Raw genomic sequence first — 18,045 nt, forward strand, 5'->3', positions numbered from 1 at the left:
CACATCTGTATTCCTAAATTTCCCTGAACATTTTGGTATTTCCTTCTCTCATCAATCAACTGAAATATATCTTGATTTAGCCATGGTTTCTCGCAGTTACCTTCTTTGTACCTATGTTTTCCTTTCCAACTTCTGTGACTGCCCTTTTTAGAGACGTCCATTCCTCTTCAAATGTAAAGCATGCTGAGCTATTCCTTTTGCTGTATCTATAGCCTTAGAGAATTCAAGCATATCTAACCATTTCTTAGCAGTTCCGTATCCCACTTCCTTGCGCTTTTATTCTTCCTGGTCGATCTCTTAAACTTCAGCCTACTCTACATCACTACTACATTGCGATCTGAGTGTATATCTGCTCCTGGTGTTGGTCTGCTTTCGATTCTGCCGGAAACTACTCCATCATTGAACTGTTCACAGTAACTCACTCTCTGCCCTACTTTCCTATTAATAACGAATCTTACACCCGTTGCACCATTTTCTGTTGCTGTTGATATTACCCTACACCCATCTGACTAGAAGTCCTTGTCTTCTTTCCATTTCACTTTACTGTCCCCCCAGTGTATCTAGATTGAGCCTTTGTATTTCCTTTTTCAGATTTTCTAGCTTCCCTGCTCCGTTCAATCTTCTAACAATCCACGCCCCGATCCGTAAAACGTTATTCTTTCGTAGTTTATTGACTCTTTTTCTCATGGTCACCTCCACTTGTCAGTTCCTTCCCGGAGATCTGAATGGGGGACTTTTACACGGAATCTTTAGCGGCATCTAACTCGTCACACAAATATTTTTGCCGGCTGGAGTGGCCGTGCGGTTCTAGGCGTTACAGTCTGGAACCGCGAGACCGCTACGGTCGCAGGTTCGAATCCTGCCTTGGGTATGGATGTGTGTGATGTCCTTAGGTTAGTTACATTTAAGTAGTTCTACGTTCTAAGGGACTGATGACCTCAGAAGTTGAGTCCCATAGTGCTCAGAGCCATTTGAACCATTTGAACACAAATATTTCACTTCCTCTCACCAAGAAACGATTTCCCAATTTTCTTACTAACTTAAGCTTAATCCTTGAATATTTTACCCCTCGGGACACTTAACTTCCCTATGGGAAAATTTTGTAAGCTCGGACATCGAAGTTACAAAATTTTCGTCATCTACTACCGCGTGCAGCTTTTATTTTCAACATTATGTTCCACATTCCAAAGTTTATGGGTTCTTTATTTCACACTAATTCTTCTGAGAGTACCTAGTTTATAAACATGATTACATATTGGTAGCACTATAAGGTACATTTCAACAAAACTCTGCTATTCGAGGTCTCAGACCTCGTTTCGTTGCTTGGTGTGAGTACACTCCTCACATTTCACCTTATGTCGGCTGTAGGCCACACTTTTCACTTCACCACATGAGTATTCAAGGCATTACATGTTTACACATCGACTGACACAATTATAGGTGCCTAATAACCTAGACAATTGCACATTGCACTTATAGTTAAGCTGTTGGTGGTAATTTATCTCTTGTCAAACCGTAGCACTAGCGACTCCAACATACGAGTATTTGTCTCCGTCTTTCTGGTGAGTGGTGGCGTCTACGTTCCTTCCACTACACTCGGTTGGAGAGAAGGGTGCGTTGTACGGACCTGAATTCGTACTCTACTATATCTTCCTCTTCTCCACACTGTGCTAGGAGAGTACCCCACACTGCCTTTAGGATTACCATTTGATACTACTGTATTCGTCACACACACACTCTGGTACAACAGTTTCCTCCCACTTCCCAAAGCCGTTTTCCGCACTTTGTACAACACTTACAATAAATACACAAACCACAAGTTATAATTACTAGACAGATCAGTACCGAACCATTGTATACAGACTTGGAATACACACTCCTCGACCATCCCCTTAAGGTCGTCCGTTGTTGGTAATCTGTTTCATCTCGTAAGTCTTGTCTTTCGACCTGTTACTTTCATATCATCTAAATGCCTAACTATATGCTCTAATGGTAAGAGCATGCGGATCTGAGACACGTTTTGTTTTCGTCGTCTATTATACAACAATCTGTATCTGTGGTTAATATCTTACCGATATTTTTACGAATGATATGGTTGGCCTAAAACATAATCTGTGCACCGTATCCCTTACATTTACGGACAAAACTTAACTTACCAGTGCTCTGCACAATGAGGTAGCTGGGTAGCGAATCATTGCATAATACTGTTAAGCCTTCGTCATTTGGGCTGGCTAAATACAAAAATTCTCTGTCTTGTATCTGCATCCAGATACTTTCATTTAGTAAAATGTATTTAAGGTTGCGGACTTTGGGAATTTCTCTTACTGGTTGTAACACACGAGCCTCATATCGCCCGCGATCGTAATTGGACGTTGGGACGGAATGTTATTTCAGATCTGGTTTCGCAAAGTGACCGTTTTATGGCGTAGCTGGTCACTGGACAGTTGCACATACAGTCGTTTCGCTTAGCCTATAATTAGGAATTCCCTTTCTGGTGGTATATCTCCTCCCGAACAGGCCTTGGGAGCCCAACGTTACCGACCGGCCGCCGTGTCGTCCTCAGTCCACAGGCGTCACTGAACGCGGCTATGGAGGGGCATTTGGTCAGTACACCGCTCTCCCGGCCGTATGTCAATTTACGAGACCTGAGCCGCTACTTCTCAATCAAGTAGCTCCTCAGTTTGCCTCACAATGGCTGAGTGCTCCCCGCTTACAAACAGCGCACGGCAGACCGAATGGTCTCCCATACAAGTGCTACCCCAGCCCGACAGCACTTAACTTCGGTGATATGACGGGAACAGGTGTTACCACTGCGGCAAGGCCTTTGTCTCTGGTGCTATACAAACGAACAATTTCTTTGTCTTTGGCCATACCTTCTATAGTGGATATACATTACTGTCAACTAGATGTGCATTTAATGCATAAATTAACGTATTTCCAGCTAAAAATGCGTCTAAATTTATGAGACGAAGTAAAAGAAACCGTGAGTTCAACTGGTAACTTTTTGTCTTTTAATCCTCCTTTTATTAGTTCTAGTTACTCAACTGCCTGCACAGCATTTATCAAGTGTGATTCTAAGAGATCTTTCTGTGCGTTCACGATGACAGAAACCAACGAGCCATATTCTCGTTCCAATTCATTAAAAATGGCCATGATTAACTCTAACTGTCCCTCGATAGTTATTAGAATTAGGTCATGTTGTACCTTCTTGCTGGTACTGTTTTAGTAATCTTCCTCATGCTTTCTTAACTTTCTGATCCCATCAACGATAATTTGAGCATTCCTAGTTACTGTGTTCAGTGTTTGATTTACCCCTGTCAATGACGCTTTTACGATCGTCATTTTCTCTTTGGATAACCGCATCAGCTCCCTCTGTTGCTTCTCTAAAACATCTATTTTAGTTTGGACGAATGCTGCATCGTCTTCATCTAACTTACCGAACAGTACCTTGCTCGTCTGACCAAAAAAGTTTAGTATTCCTCGTTTAGACCTCGTGGGCTCTTGCCTAGTCAGCTGCTCAATTAACTCTTCCACCCTTTTCGCCGCATGCCATTTTACCGTTTTCTGAACTCTCTCACATTCTCCAGTGTTCGCTCTTCCCTGAAGCAACTTGTTCACACAATGCGCTACTGCTCAATTGGCCAACACTTGCGTCTGCACAAATTTTTCGTGCAGTTCCCGTAGATTAAAATAATTCACTATTCTCCAAATTGTACTATACGGACTAATTATATCATGGTCGTCGTAATACAGTCCCAGTGCCGATTTAAACTGTTCCACTCGTACGTCCAGTGGCGGTGTGTGTCGTTCCGCGAGGCAGGTCGGCAACGTACTCCCCATAGTGGTTGTCACCCACAGGGCCAGGAGTGAATAGAAAAGGCGTTCTCAACCTCCCAGTTCCATTCTCGCAAACCTTGTTTGCTGAACAGTAATTCGCCCTGCCATGCATTACACTTCTTACTGCCAACCCAACTGTGACTGTCGTCCATATACTTTTGTAACTATATCCAGGACTCAAAAAAACTCTTTCAAGTGATTTGCACTCACTTTCACACACTTCAGTGTTTTCAATTCAATTATTACACTGGTCCCTATACATAAACCACAGTAAACGATCCTCGCCATCGACTATCCAACTTCTTACTGCGTCCTCTGCGCACCCTCTCATCATACAGTAACACGCGGTCATGCTTCCTACATTCCTTTGGGTTTTGAGTTTTGTCGTAATTGACCTTCCTGCTTGCCTGTGTCGCTAGGTGGGCATCCTCGTAGTTATAAATTACGTTCGCGGGGTTTGTCTGAGGCCATCAGGATAAGTTGCACTTTCTCCCGGAAAACAATTCCAACGGAGTGAACCCTGTGGTACTGTGAGGTGTCGTGCTGTACATCAATGTCGTGAAGGACACCCATTAGTCCCAATCGTCTAGATTTCGGCTAACATAGTGCTGTCGAAATTCTGCTTGTGTACGTTCTATGTCCTCTAGGGCGGCGTATAACTGAGGATGGTAAGTGGTTGCTTGCACTTTGCCTATTCCCGACCGCTTACAAGCCCACTTCATAGTTGTTGTTGTTGTGGTCTTCAGTCCTGAGTCTGGTTTGATGCAGCTCTCCATGCTACTCTATCTTGTGCAAGGTTCTTCATTCCCCAGTACTTACTCCAACCTACATCCTTCTGTATCTGCTTAGTGTATTCATCTCTTGGCCTCCCTCTGCGATTTTTACCCTCCGCGCTGCCCTCCAATGCTAAATTTGTGATCCCTTGATGCCTCAGAACATTTCCTACCAACCGATCCCTTCATCTTGTCAAGTTGTGCCACAAGCTCCTCTTCTCCCCAATTCTATTCAGTACCTTCTCATTATTTATGTGATCTACCCATCTAATCTTCAGCATTCTTCTGTAGCATCACATTTCCAAGTTTCTATTCTCTTCTTTTCCAAACTGTTTATCGTCCATGTTTCACTACACTCCCTACAAACACTTTCAGAAACGACTTTCTGACACTTAAATCTATACTCGATGTTAACAAATTTCTCTTCATCAGAAACCCTTTCCTTGCCATTGCCAGTCTACATTTTATATCCTCTCTACTTCGACCATCATCAGTTATGTTGCTTCCCAAATAGCAAAACTCATTTATTACTTTAAGCGTCTCATTTCCTAATCTAATACCCTCACCATCACCCGACTTAATTCGACTACATTCCATTATCCTCGTTTTGCTTTTGTTGATGTTCATCTTATATCCTCCTGTCAAGACACTGTCCATTCCGTTCAACTGCTCTTCAAAGTCCTTTACTGTCTCTGACAGAATTACAATGTCATCGGCGAACCTCGAAGTTTTTATTCCTTCTCCATGGATATTAATATCTACTCCGAATTTTTCTTTTGGTTCCTTTACTGCTTGCTCAATATACAGATTGAATAACATCGGGGAGAGGCTACACACCTGTCTCACTCCCTTTCCAACAGCTGCTTCCCTTTCATGCCCATCGACTCTCATAACTGCTATCTGGTTTCTGTACAAATTGTAAATAGCCTTCCGCTCCCTGTGTTTTGCCCCTGCCATATTTAGAATTTGAAAGAGAGTATTCCAGTCAACATTGTCAAAAGTTTTCTCTAAGTCTACAAATGCTAGAAATGTTGGTTTGCCTTTTCTTAATCTTTCTTCTAATATAAGTCGTAGAGTCAGTATTGCCTTAGGTGTTCCAACATATCTACGGAATCCAAATTGATCTTCCCCGAGGTCGGCTTCTACCAGTTTTTCCATTCGTCTGTTAATAATTCGCGTTAGTATTTCGCAGATGTGACTTATGAAACTGATAGTTCGGCGTCGCTTATGTAATTACTACCCATGTCGGTGATCAGGGCCGTAGGGATCCAAATTTCAGAATCACATTTTCCATTAACTTACGCGAAACCATGTCGGCGTCCTGTCGATTAATTGGTTCGGCCAAGACAAACTTTGTGAGAGAGTCGTGAAACGTCAGGATATATCTGTTCCAAGATTTAGTTGGTGGTAACGGATCTAGGATATCAATATCGCATCTTTCAAATAAGAATTCTGGTGTGGAGTTATTACTAATAACTGCTTCGCCTTCGCCATGGTTATTTCGTTTTTCTGAGAACTCTCGCATGGTTTTATAAATTTCTCTGTAGCCGTCTTCATTCCAGACCTAGTACAATACTGTTTCACGCGATCATAAGTTCTCTCCATCCCCTGGTACCCTTCTATAGAGGATGTATGCATTTGCGTTAACACTGCCAATTTTTCCGTGGGGCTCATCACATTCTCTTCTCTTATCTGTGGCGTGTCGGTCGTCCCTTCCCTGTCCGGCGCTTCGGTGGCCGCGTCTAACACGTCACACGTCACGTTACCAAGAAATGATTTCTCCATTTTCTTACTAACTTAAGCTCAATACTTTGGCACTGAATATTTTTAGATAGACATGAAGTCCACGTCTACCACACTAGTAAAAGTTTATATGCCAACTAGCTCCGCAGATGATGAAGAGATTGAACAAATGTACGATGTGATAAAAGAAAATTATTCAGATAGTTAAGGGAGACGAAAAATTAATGGTAATGGGAGACTGGAATTCGACTGTAGGAATAGGAAGAAAATGAAAAGTAGTAGGTGAATATGGACTGGGGGTAAGGAAGGAAAGGGGAGGCCGCGTGGTAGAATTTTGCAGAGACCATAACTGAATCATAGCTAACACTTGGTTTAAGAAACATGAAAGAAGGCTTTATACTTGGAAGAGGCCTGGAGACGCTGGAGGGTTCCACGTAGATTGTATAATGTTAATACAGAGATTTAGGAACCAGATTTTAAATTGTAAGACATTTCCAGGGGTGAATGTGGACTCTGACCACAATTTATTGGTTATGAACTGTAGATTAAAACTGAAGAAATTTCAGAAAGATAGGAATTTAAGGAGACGGGACCTGGATAAACTGAAAGAATCAGAAGTTGTAGAGAGTTACAGAAAGAGCATTAGGGGACAATTGACAAGAACAGGGGAAAGAATTACAGTAGAACAAGAATGGGTAGCTTTGAGAGATGAAATAGTGACGGCAGCAGAGGATCGATTAGGTAAGAAGATGAAGGGTAGCAGAAATCTTTGAGTAACAGAAGAGATATTGAATTTAACTGACAAAAGGAGAAAGCATAAAAAATCAGTAAATGAAGCAGGTGAAAAGGAATACGTACGTCTCAAAAATGAGATCGACAGGAAGTGCAAAACCACTAAGTAGGGATAGCTAGCTGACAGATCCAGAATGAGATTTTCACTCTGTAGCGGAGTGTGCACTGATATGAAACTTCCTGGCAGATTAAAACTGTGTGCAGGACCGAGACTCGAACTTGCGGGCAAGTGCTCTAACAACTGAGCTACCCAAGCACGACTCACGCCCTGTCCTCACAGCTTTACTTCTGCCAGTACCTCGTCTCCTACCTTCCAAACTTTACACAAGCTCTCCTGCGAACCTGCAGAACTAGCACTCCTAAAAGAAAGGATATTGCGGAGACATGGGTTAGCCACAGCCTTGGGGATATTTCCAGAATGAGATTTTCACTCTTCAGCGGAGTGTGCGCTGATATGAAACTTCCTGGTGGATTAAAACTGTGTGCCGAACCGAGACTCGAAATCGGGACCTTTACCTTTCGTGGGCAAGTGCTCTACCATCTGAGCTACCCAAGCACGACTCACGCCCAGTCCTCACAGCTTTACTTCTGGTAGAGCACTTGCCCGCGGAAGGCAAAGGTCCCGAGTTCGAGTCTCGGCCGGGCACACAGTTTTAACCTGGCAGTAAGTTTCAAATCTAAGGATGTACAAGCATGTATCACTGGGGGTAAGATAGATACTGCCTACAGCAAAATTAAAGAACCCTTTGGAGAAAAGTGAACCACTTGTATGAACATCAAGGGCTCAGACAGAAAGCCCGGCCTAAGCAAAGAAGGGAAAGCAGAAAGGTGGAATGAGTATATAGAGGGTCTATACAAGGGTGATGTACTTTAAGACAATATTATGGAAATGGGATGTTCATGAAGATGACATTGGAGATATGATACTGCGTGAAGAATTTGACACAGCACTAGAAGACGTAAGTCTAAACAAGGCCCCGGGTGCAGACAACAATCCATTAAAACTACTGATAGCATTGGGAGAGCCAGCCATGACGAAACTCCTGCATCTGTTGAGCAAGATGTGTGAGACAGGCGAAATACCCTCACACCTCAAGAAGAAAACAGATGTCGACAGGTGTGAAATAACCGAACTCTTTAATAAGTCACTGTTGCAAAATACTAAACGGAATTCTTTACAGACGAATGGAAAAACTGGTAGAAGCCAACATCGGGGAAGGTCAGTTTGGATTCTGTAGGAATGTTGGAACACGCCAGGCAATACTGACCCCACGACTTATCTTAAAAGGTAGACTAAGAAAAGGCAAACATACATTTCTAGCATGTGTAGACTTAGAAAAACCTTTTGATAATGTTGACTGAATTAATCATTTTTAAAATTCTGATGGAAACAGGGGTAAAATACAGAAACCAGATGTCAGTTATAAGAGTCGAGGTGCATGAAAGGGAAGCAGTGGCTGAGAAGGGAGTGAGACATGGTCCTAGTCTATCCCAGATGTTATTAAATCTGTTTATTGACCAAGCAGTAAAAATGAACAAAAGAAAAACTTCGAGTAGGAATTAAAATCCGTGGAGAAGAAATAAAAACTTTGAGGTTTGCCGACAACATTGTAACTCTGTCAGAGACAGCAAAGGACTTGGAAGAGCAGTTGAACGGAATGGACAGTGTCTTGAAAGGAGGATATAAGATGAACATCAACAAAAGCAAAACGAGGGTAATGGAATGTAGTCGAATTAAGTCAGGTGATGCTGAGGGTATTAGATTAGGAAATGAGAGATTGTAAGCGAGTTAGTTATTTGGGGAGCAATATAACTGATGATGGTCGAAGTAGAGAGGATATAAAATGTAGACTAGCTATGGCAAGAAAAGGGTTTCTGATGAAGAGAAATTTTTTAACATCGAGTATAGATTTAAAAGTGGGGATGTATTCCCTGGAAGTATTTGTATTTAGTGCAGTCAGGCATGGAAGTGAAACGTCGACGATAAACAGTTTACACAAGAAGAGAATAGAAGCTTTCGAAATGTGGTGCTACAGCAGAATACTGAGTATTACATGGGTAAATCACATAACTAAATAGGAGGTACTGAAAAGAATTGGGGAGTGGAGGAATTTGTGGCACAACTTGACTAAAAGATGGAATCGGTGGGTAGAACACGTTCTGAGGCATCGAAGGATCGTCAGATTAGTACTGAAGGGAATCGTGGATTGTAATAATCATAGATGGATGCGAGCAAACATCCCTAAAGATGTTTGGGTTCAAATGCAGTTCCTCTTCGTCAAAATGTCTTAGCTAAAGCTCGTCTAGGGGATGAGCGCACGTGTCGCATTACACACCCTAAATTAGACACTTGCGACCCTTTGGTTAAAGTGTCTGGCAGATGGCAAGTTTGCGAAATGCAGAGTTTAGATAACATTTAGTAACAGTAATAATAATATCGGGAACTAAATTAACGACCCATAAATGATGTAGGCCACACCGTTGCGATTTGGTTAGGAACCTGTTTATTCAGAAAGCAAACTAATAGCGAAAGTGGTCGTATTTAGAGTTACTGCTACACTCGAGCGCATATATATTTGATACAGTTCGATCATTCACAATCTCATTGCGAAACACAAGTCCAACACCCCGCCTCCTTAACTACACGAAAAGTTAGAGTTCACAACAGGCGCGCGGCTGCTCACCACTCAGAGTCTAAGTGCCGCAATACCACACAACGCGAAATTTTGTAAGTCATATCACTTCCTAGCTACCTAAGTACCGACCGTCCGCTTTCGCGTCTCCACCCATACTGTCTCATTTGGCGTCTAGACCAGAACTGTCACTCTGCCCGTTTCTGGCCGCGTTAACCGCGCGCCGAACATCTTCACTCAACTGACTAGTGTCGTTCCCTTTCCCGAAGCCGTCCATCTGATTGGATGCGCCTTATTCGACATTATTTTACATGTTAACATATTTAAATAATCAAAGCTTGACCACTTTCATATTCTAAATAAAGTAACAACAATACCCATGCCATAACAAACGTTAAATTCTTTTACGTAAAAACAATACAATTTCCTTCTTAACTTTGATTTTCAAGGCCAGTAGCCTTGCACCAGTGTGCTTTCTGATAAATAAATAAAGAACAAAAGTAACTAACATGCACTAAACTTTACAACAAATATTCTGTTACCAAATGATTCAGTAAGGTGCAAGCTGTCATCGTTCAATGTGTTTTGTATGGAGGAAAGATAATCTGATGCCTAACTGAAAATACTGAGAATTTAAATTTACTATATCTTCAAAACAAATAAAGTTACAGAGTTGATATTTACAAAGTTTGTCATTTTAATGATTCGGTTCTATATGAAATGTCGATCATTAAGACCGACCAAAGCTTTCAGATTTTAGCATTAAGGTCTTTGTTACAAAACTTGTTAATTTCACTTTAACATTAAATCTTAAAATATTGTAGATACGATCAGTATTCAAGTTTTATTGGGATCACCATGAAAATTTATGGGGCATGGCAGATTAAAATTACTGTGGCTTTATTCCCTACATTACTACAGAATTAAATATTTTCCATAAATTTTTCCCTTGTAGCTGACGTTAGGTCTGCAGTATCTAACACTGCTGCATCTCCTCGGCCACAAAAGGTTTCTAATGGGTTTCCCTATGACGCAGGTTCTTGTCTGTCTCACTTGCACACTACAGCGCTTACATCTCAATAGACAATAGACGTCTGTAAGTTTCCCCATCTCGTGCTGAATCTGCGCCCGTTGTGGCACGCAGTCCCGGACTACAGAGTTCGTTTCACAAATTCTGTAGGTTGACTCTTTCGGCCATGTATTTCAATGAGAGCACAAAGCTTGTTAAGTCACTAGGAGACCAAGAGATGAATACCCTAAGCTGATTCAGAATGACGTACGTTGCAGTAATTATTCGGAGATGAAGAGGCTTGCACACGATAGAGTAGCAAGGAGAGCTGCATCAAACCAGTCTCTGGACTGAAGACCACAACACAACATTTTAAACTTCGCTTCATCTCGCGGTCTGGTATTATCTGGTTCATACTCATTGCTAGGAAGTGAAACATGGACGGTAAATAGTTTGGACAAGAAGAGAATAGAAGCTTTCGAAATGTGGTGCTACAGAAGAATGCTGAAGATTAGATGGGTAGATCACATAACTAATGAGGAGGTACTGAATAGGATTGGGGAGAAGAGGAGTTTGTGGCACAACTTGACCAGAAGAAGGGATCGGTTGGTGGGACATGTTCTGAGGCATCAAGAGATCACCAATTTAGTATTGGAGGGCAGCGTGGAGGGTAAAAATCGTAGGGGGAGACCAAGAGATGAATACACTAAGCAGATTCAGAAGGATGTAGGTTGCAGTAGGTACTGGGAGATGAAGAAGCTTGCACAGGATAGAGTAGCATGGAGAGCTGCATCAAACCAGTCTCAGGACTGAAGACCACAACAACAACACTCATTGCTAAGGGCATTATCTTGAATTTCTCCATCTTCGAAGGAACCGATCATTGACTGTAATTGGCAGTGATTCTGTGTAGATGTTGCAGACTTTCCAACATCGATACCCCATTGCAGACAACAGCATGTTAGCGAACAACCTGGGTCCAGCTGAATATGTAAAGGAAATCTTTTGTGTTTAGTGAGAACACTAACTGGTCTATTATTTTCCCTTGGAGTGCACCTACGGGTCTCTCCTATGCCTCTTGCTATTTCTTACCGCATCGCGCTGTCCAGTCCCACCCCTCGCTCCACAGTCGACTTTCTTGTATTTCTGACATTGCTTAATTGTTTCGTCGATCATGTAAATGAAAAGTTTAAAAACACGGAAAATGTGCTGTTCTAAGATGTAGAAAATATCAGAATGCATATTGCCACTAAGTGTATCAAGAAAGGCGTACAAATACAATAATCACCATCCGCCCCTCTTAAAAGCGGAATAAGACGAGTTCCAACAATCTTTGTAGTTCTTTATCACTTTCACTGATGATATCAACGTCACCGCCGTTAGTATTAATCTCACTCTTTAACTGTTTTATTAAGTCCATCAATTCTTCTTCGATGTGTGGAGTGAACAGAAACGGCGGAAGACTACATCCTTATCCTATGCTCTTTTTATTGCGAGTACTTCGTTCTTTGTCTCCCATTCTTATTTTCTCCCTCTTCGATCTTTTGTTTTATCCGTCTTACTTAAAACTTACACCTGTTTACCTGCGAATTTAAAATTTTGAAACGCGTTTTCTAGGCCGACAAATCATACGAATTTGTTTTCAGTAAAAGAAAATCGGTGGGAGGAATCACTGTCATGATTGATACAAAGCCAGTGGTTATAGGTGTCAGAGCGGTACCTTTTTTAAGATAGCGAAGACAGAAAGAAATAGAGTTTTAAGAGACATTTATATTGACAGATACCTGCAGTGTGAGAAAGTAGCTCAATAATCTAATTCTGGCTTACTGCATCAGTACAAAATACCGTCGAGTAAAGTTTTCAGCAAACAGAAGAAATTTTATCTCGGTCTGTGTGAACTGCAGATAGCTAACTTTACTAGAGGACTAAGATGTAAAATTAATGAATGCCTCATCTACATTATGTCTGGACAGCATATGATCTGTGCTATAGGTGTGTTAAACTTTACAAGATTTAGTTCAGCATCTCATTTGTGTAGAGCAGAAATTCAGAAAGGAAGAAGTGTTATAATTTTAAGAACATAGACGCCCATGAATTTTGCTTAGAGCAGCATATGGAAGTATATGTGGTAGAAATGGGCTTTCGTAATAAATCCCTCATGGTAGCAGATGTACACCGAGCCTCTGCAGGTATTTTCAATGTCTTCATTTCGAATCCGTACTGACCTATTTAACAGCAAAAAACGAGGAAATGCTGGCCGCTGGAGATTATTCCGCATGCATGAGGAACATTTCACTTGCGATATGTGGGAGTTATATTGGCATGCCTTTTCTTTCTCTGTAAATATTGATTGCGTATTCTTGTTTTCTGACATGTTTTGCGTCCTGGAGAATATTCTCATTACGGGTCTACGAAACGAAAAGTACATCTAATTTTGTATAATATAATGATTTTTCTTAAGTCTTGCTTCCATTATCAAGCGCTACTTCGGAATATTACAATGCTCTTACGCTCCCTAAGTTACTTTCGTTGCTGCTGAATATTCGCCGTCCAATATAGGATGTTGAGATCTATCAGCGAATAATTCCACGACCACTTCCACTTATCTGTGGCAAAATTTGGCCGTATCTTTTTATTTGTCGGCAATGTGTGTCCTTCGGATCACGTTATGTAATTTGCTAGCATACAAATTTAACGGTTCTCCTGCGCATGCTATTTGCAAGATACTGTGTGTGAGAACTATCTATTGCTTTTTACAAGGCTGTCATCACCTAAACGCTTGCTGACTGAACGAGATTTCTTTACCAAGAGGAATACCATTATGTTCTTGCCTAGAGATTATTCAAATACTTCTCGGTTCACATAAACAAAATCAAGGTGAAGATTACCTAAAGAAGAGCCGTTGGGGCTGTGAACGAAGCTAATTTCAAAGGACGGTGGTGGGGCCATCGTGAATGCCGGCTTGCATCATTCTGGGGTGAATCGGGGAGGGGGGAGGGAAGAGGGGGGATGTGGTCATTAGCGTTCTAACGGAAATGTCACAGCACTGGGTGGTCAACCGCAGCCCAGTGGGAGGGAGCGAATACACATGGGCGACAAAGGGCTTGCTGTGTCCGACCTGACAGCACCCCTAAATCAGTCGAGATTGGCAATTGTCCTTGCTGCGCACGGGATTAATTATTTTAATAATTTCTTCCAACAAAAGGACCTGAATGATTACTAAAGCGTTTCAGCGTGATTATTTTTAAAAAAGGGAAAAAGTCCTTGTCTGAAACGCAAGAATTACCGTGTTACATCTCCCTCTGAACTACTCTTTCCTAAATCTAAAAGCTTCTCGGCAGACATCCTTGTAGATAAGACAACCGCTGCTGCGGGCAATCACCTTGGATATTAATAAACCGCTTCAACTGCAACACCGCATGCGGACAACGATTATTGAGTACAAAGTTAGGAGCTTTTTAGCTCTAGTGTTTTAGCTGTATTTTCGCCTGAAGATGTGAAAAAGCCACGAAGCCGGTAGTGATCTAAAAATAATGGATTCAATACAGCTGAAGTGGTTTGTTAATACTCAAGATAAAAGTTACCTATTTCTCCATTTCGTCTCCAGTTGATATTGTGTTCCAGTGTTCTGTCTTGGGCGAACTGTTTAACATGTTGTTACATTCCTCTAATTCGTGTTTAATTATATGATTTGCACACAGTATAGGGAGTCCCATGTAACATTATTGGCCTTAGTGTTTACGCAAGCTGTTCGGAGTAAAAAAACGACGCCATCAAAATGCAGCAGTTATTTTACTGTACGTTTATCACAATTAACTCTTTACTACGTCAAGAATTAGAGATGGTTTTATTATTATGAAGTATTCTGCAACGAAAACAAAGTTCTGATAGCTCCTGGAGAGAGAATACATGCGACAGTGGTTGACTGTTAGTGTTCCGATTTATTTGGTGGAAGTAACTGAGATCCACCATGAATGAAACTGGCCACGACGTGGAGAGTTTGCTGTTTCGCCATCAATGTCACTTAAACATCGTCCGAAAGGGCCGATGCCCTTCTGCGTCGCCAGAATTCGATCGGAAACGTAGGATAACTTCCGGTTGTCCGTATTACAATGCATTACGTCATCTTGTAACAATGAAGTATAACCAAATGTCTCTCCTAAGAATGGACAGGCACATTTTCCCTCGTATTTCAGCTGATATTTTCTATTTCGCTTTTGTATTGTGTAGATGGAGTGGCCCCATACAAATACAGCTCATCATACATTTCATGCGAAGCTCGCTGTGAACAGAAAGCTTCGATTTGTTCTTGTTACAAACAAAATGATTATGAAAGCGGGATTTGATGTGCCCACTGGGTAGAGACGTCCCACAAGTAGTCTAGGGCGGTACCTGTTGTAACGGTGCGTACTAACAGGAATAGTAAAACACGAAGAATAACCAGTACCCCAGCAGAGACCGAGTAGCACTGCTGCTTGGCGGTAGCTGACAGCATGGGCCAGGGTGGCATGGGCCGACTCCATCAACACAATGCAAAAACGGAACTGAAAGTATTTGCCGAAAATACGGAAAAAATGCTCCTGAAAACACTTAACGGATATATCCTCTATACATGTATAATACACAATAAAAATTCGTAAATATAGAAAGTTCAATTTTACAGAGATGAATGAAATGGCAATACATTTAGAAACTGACCTCTTTATGTATGTAACAGCTACTTTAAGAGATACGTAATCCATAAATTTTAGGGCACTGTGCAGTTTAATTTTCCTTGAACAATTCAAATGGTTCAAATGGCTCTGAGCACTATGGGACTCAACTGCTGTGGTCATCAGTCCCCTAGAACTTAGAACTGCTTAAACCTAACTAACCTAAGGACATCACACACAGCCATGCCCGAGGCAGGATTCGAACCTGCGACCGTAGCGGTCGCACGGTTCCGGACTGCGCGCCTAGAACCGCGAGACTTGAACAATTGCATTCTTACTTTTTTTTAATAAATGCACAATGTCGTCTTGAGCCTGATAAGACTCTCAGTTTGGGAAGAGATTCAATTTAAAAAAAAAAAAAAAACTTCTCCCATTATCGGTACACATGTGAACCGTTCTTAGTTTATCAACACTAAAGATTTATTTTCTCGTTAGCTCCGAGTTGAAAAACAAAAGGTGACACGGAATCCCTAGCTGTATCGCCATGCTCCATAACAATGTCGGTTCCATTTTTGCTTATTCGATGAATGTCCAATGAAAATCACTGAACGACAACGGTAGCTCCGTTATGAATGTCCTTTCTCTTCAAACGAGATCGAAACTGTAGACGTGCGCTATACATGGGCGAATTATCGACTGTTTACATTACTTTCATAGAAATTGTCTTTCTTCTGGTTGCAACTGCCTTAGTACAACCAACATCGAACTACATCGAACTTAACCCTTCAAGAACGGAGATAACAGCGCGTGGTACAGAATCGTTCGCACGAGTGAGCATCTCTGTTCACGTAAATAGTGTGTCTGAGAACGAATGAACGGCACCATGCTAGATACACAAAATCAATTACCTATTTTCCATATTTCTCTTTGACTTTGATTTTTGCTATGCGCTGGCTAAGCTGTGCGTATGTCTGTTGATTATTATCCTATACCTTATAAATTAATTCATGTTATTAAATTCCACAAGTAATAAATTACATCTCATTACTGAAATAGAACAACCAGCTATGCTCAACTATGAGAAACGCTGTTCCATATTATGGGAGCACTATTGAGTGACTTGTGTGGGCACATTCTCGTAAGCAGAGCACAGATTCTTTGGTCTAACATGTGACAGGTCTCCTAGGGAGGGTATATTTCCATTGATATATTTCCATATGACAGGCCTGGTACTTAGGGTTAGTTTCATCCATCCATCCATCCATCGTGTGATGGAGTTCATAGTAGGTACTCGGTTTCCTGGTTTTCCACCTGATGCACTTCATAGTGAGATTTTATTTTCATCGATACGTTATGTGATGGACACCATAGTAAAGGCTCAGTTTCACTGGTTTGTCATACGATGCACCTCATAACTAGGGGTAATTTCCATTGGTGTATCATGTCATAGACTCCATAATGAGGACTCAGATTCCTTTGGTTTGTCATATGATGGGCCTCACAGTTAGGAATCAATTTCGTCGGTATTTCATATGATGGACCTCACAGTGAGGGCCCGGTTTCCCTTAGTTAGGTCTTAGTTTCATTGGTGCCTCGTGTGGCGATACTCGGGGTAAGCGCAAGCTTTCATTAGTCCGTCATATGATGGACTTGCAGCAGCGGTGTACTTTCACAAGTATGTCTTGTGGAGGGGCTTGTAGCCAGAACACAGTTTTATTTATTTGTGGTATAATACGCCTTGGGGCACGGTTTCATCGATCCTTCGTAGATGCGCATTGTCGTGGTGGAAGATTCCCGTTTGTCCCTCAAATAATATATATAGTAGTTAAAGGGTTTAAGACTCTTTCACATCGAAATTCTTCTTTTCCGTCTGTTCTAAATGTAAGTTGTCTCTGGTTTAGATGGCGACCAACACATTTATGAAACAATGGACCCTAAACTCCTCTGCCAGTTTGCTTTCCAGACGCTGTGATGACTGTACCCGTGTTGTGTTGCAGGGTAGGCGATGTGATGCCGGCTGGAGGCCCCAGGGAGGTGTCGGACAGTCAGCTCTGAGGCAGCCGGCACTGTAGGCGCCAGCCTTCCACAACCTGCGCACGGGACAGACGTAATGGAGCGCAGGCCAAGGGGGCCCCCGCCATGCCAGCAGCGTGTGACCACACCTGCTGCCCACCGTACATACATAACAAACTTTAAGAGTACACTTGTCTCATTGTGATACATGCTCCAAGAAGACTTCATGAAGAGAACTGATAGAAAGTAGTCTAATCGACTGATTCTGAATATAGTTCAACAGTAACGAACAGTTTACAACTAAGTGACTATGACAGCCTCGTTAGCGAACAACCACTTGACAATCTCATTAGTCAACAAAAAGTCATTCCGTCATTGTGCCCCTTTTTGGATAGAAATCAATATCTTTTCAACTTACTTCAATATTTCCGTTGTACAATAAGTACAGGTAACTAATATAAGATCTGAATAAGCTATGGATTAAAAGTGTGTATATTTTAGTAACACTTTCTGTTGGGAAAATTTCAAGAATAATAAGGAGGGTTAAACCTCTAGTCTTTTACATTTTTCACGAGAGGAGGAATGTGATGAAA

At 41.6% G+C, this 18,045-nt stretch overlaps 1 protein-coding gene across 1 annotated transcript in view; it reads left to right on the plus strand.

The window, feature by feature from the left end:
- The window catches only part of LOC126252343 (diuretic hormone receptor-like), a 263,050-nt gene extending 245,222 nt beyond the window's left edge, over nt 1–17,828 (plus strand). Inside the window, exon 11 of the mRNA XM_049953232.1 lies at nt 17,437–17,828. Coding sequence (XP_049809189.1) covers nt 17,437–17,494 — 58 coding nt within the window. The 3' untranslated portion in view covers nt 17,495–17,828. The remainder of the gene's footprint in view (nt 1–17,436) is intronic.
- Nucleotides 17,829–18,045: the final 217 nt, after the last annotated feature.

Source organism: Schistocerca nitens, chromosome 4, assembly GCF_023898315.1.
Source record: "Schistocerca nitens isolate TAMUIC-IGC-003100 chromosome 4, iqSchNite1.1, whole genome shotgun sequence".
NCBI lineage: Eukaryota > Metazoa > Arthropoda > Insecta > Orthoptera > Acrididae > Schistocerca > Schistocerca nitens.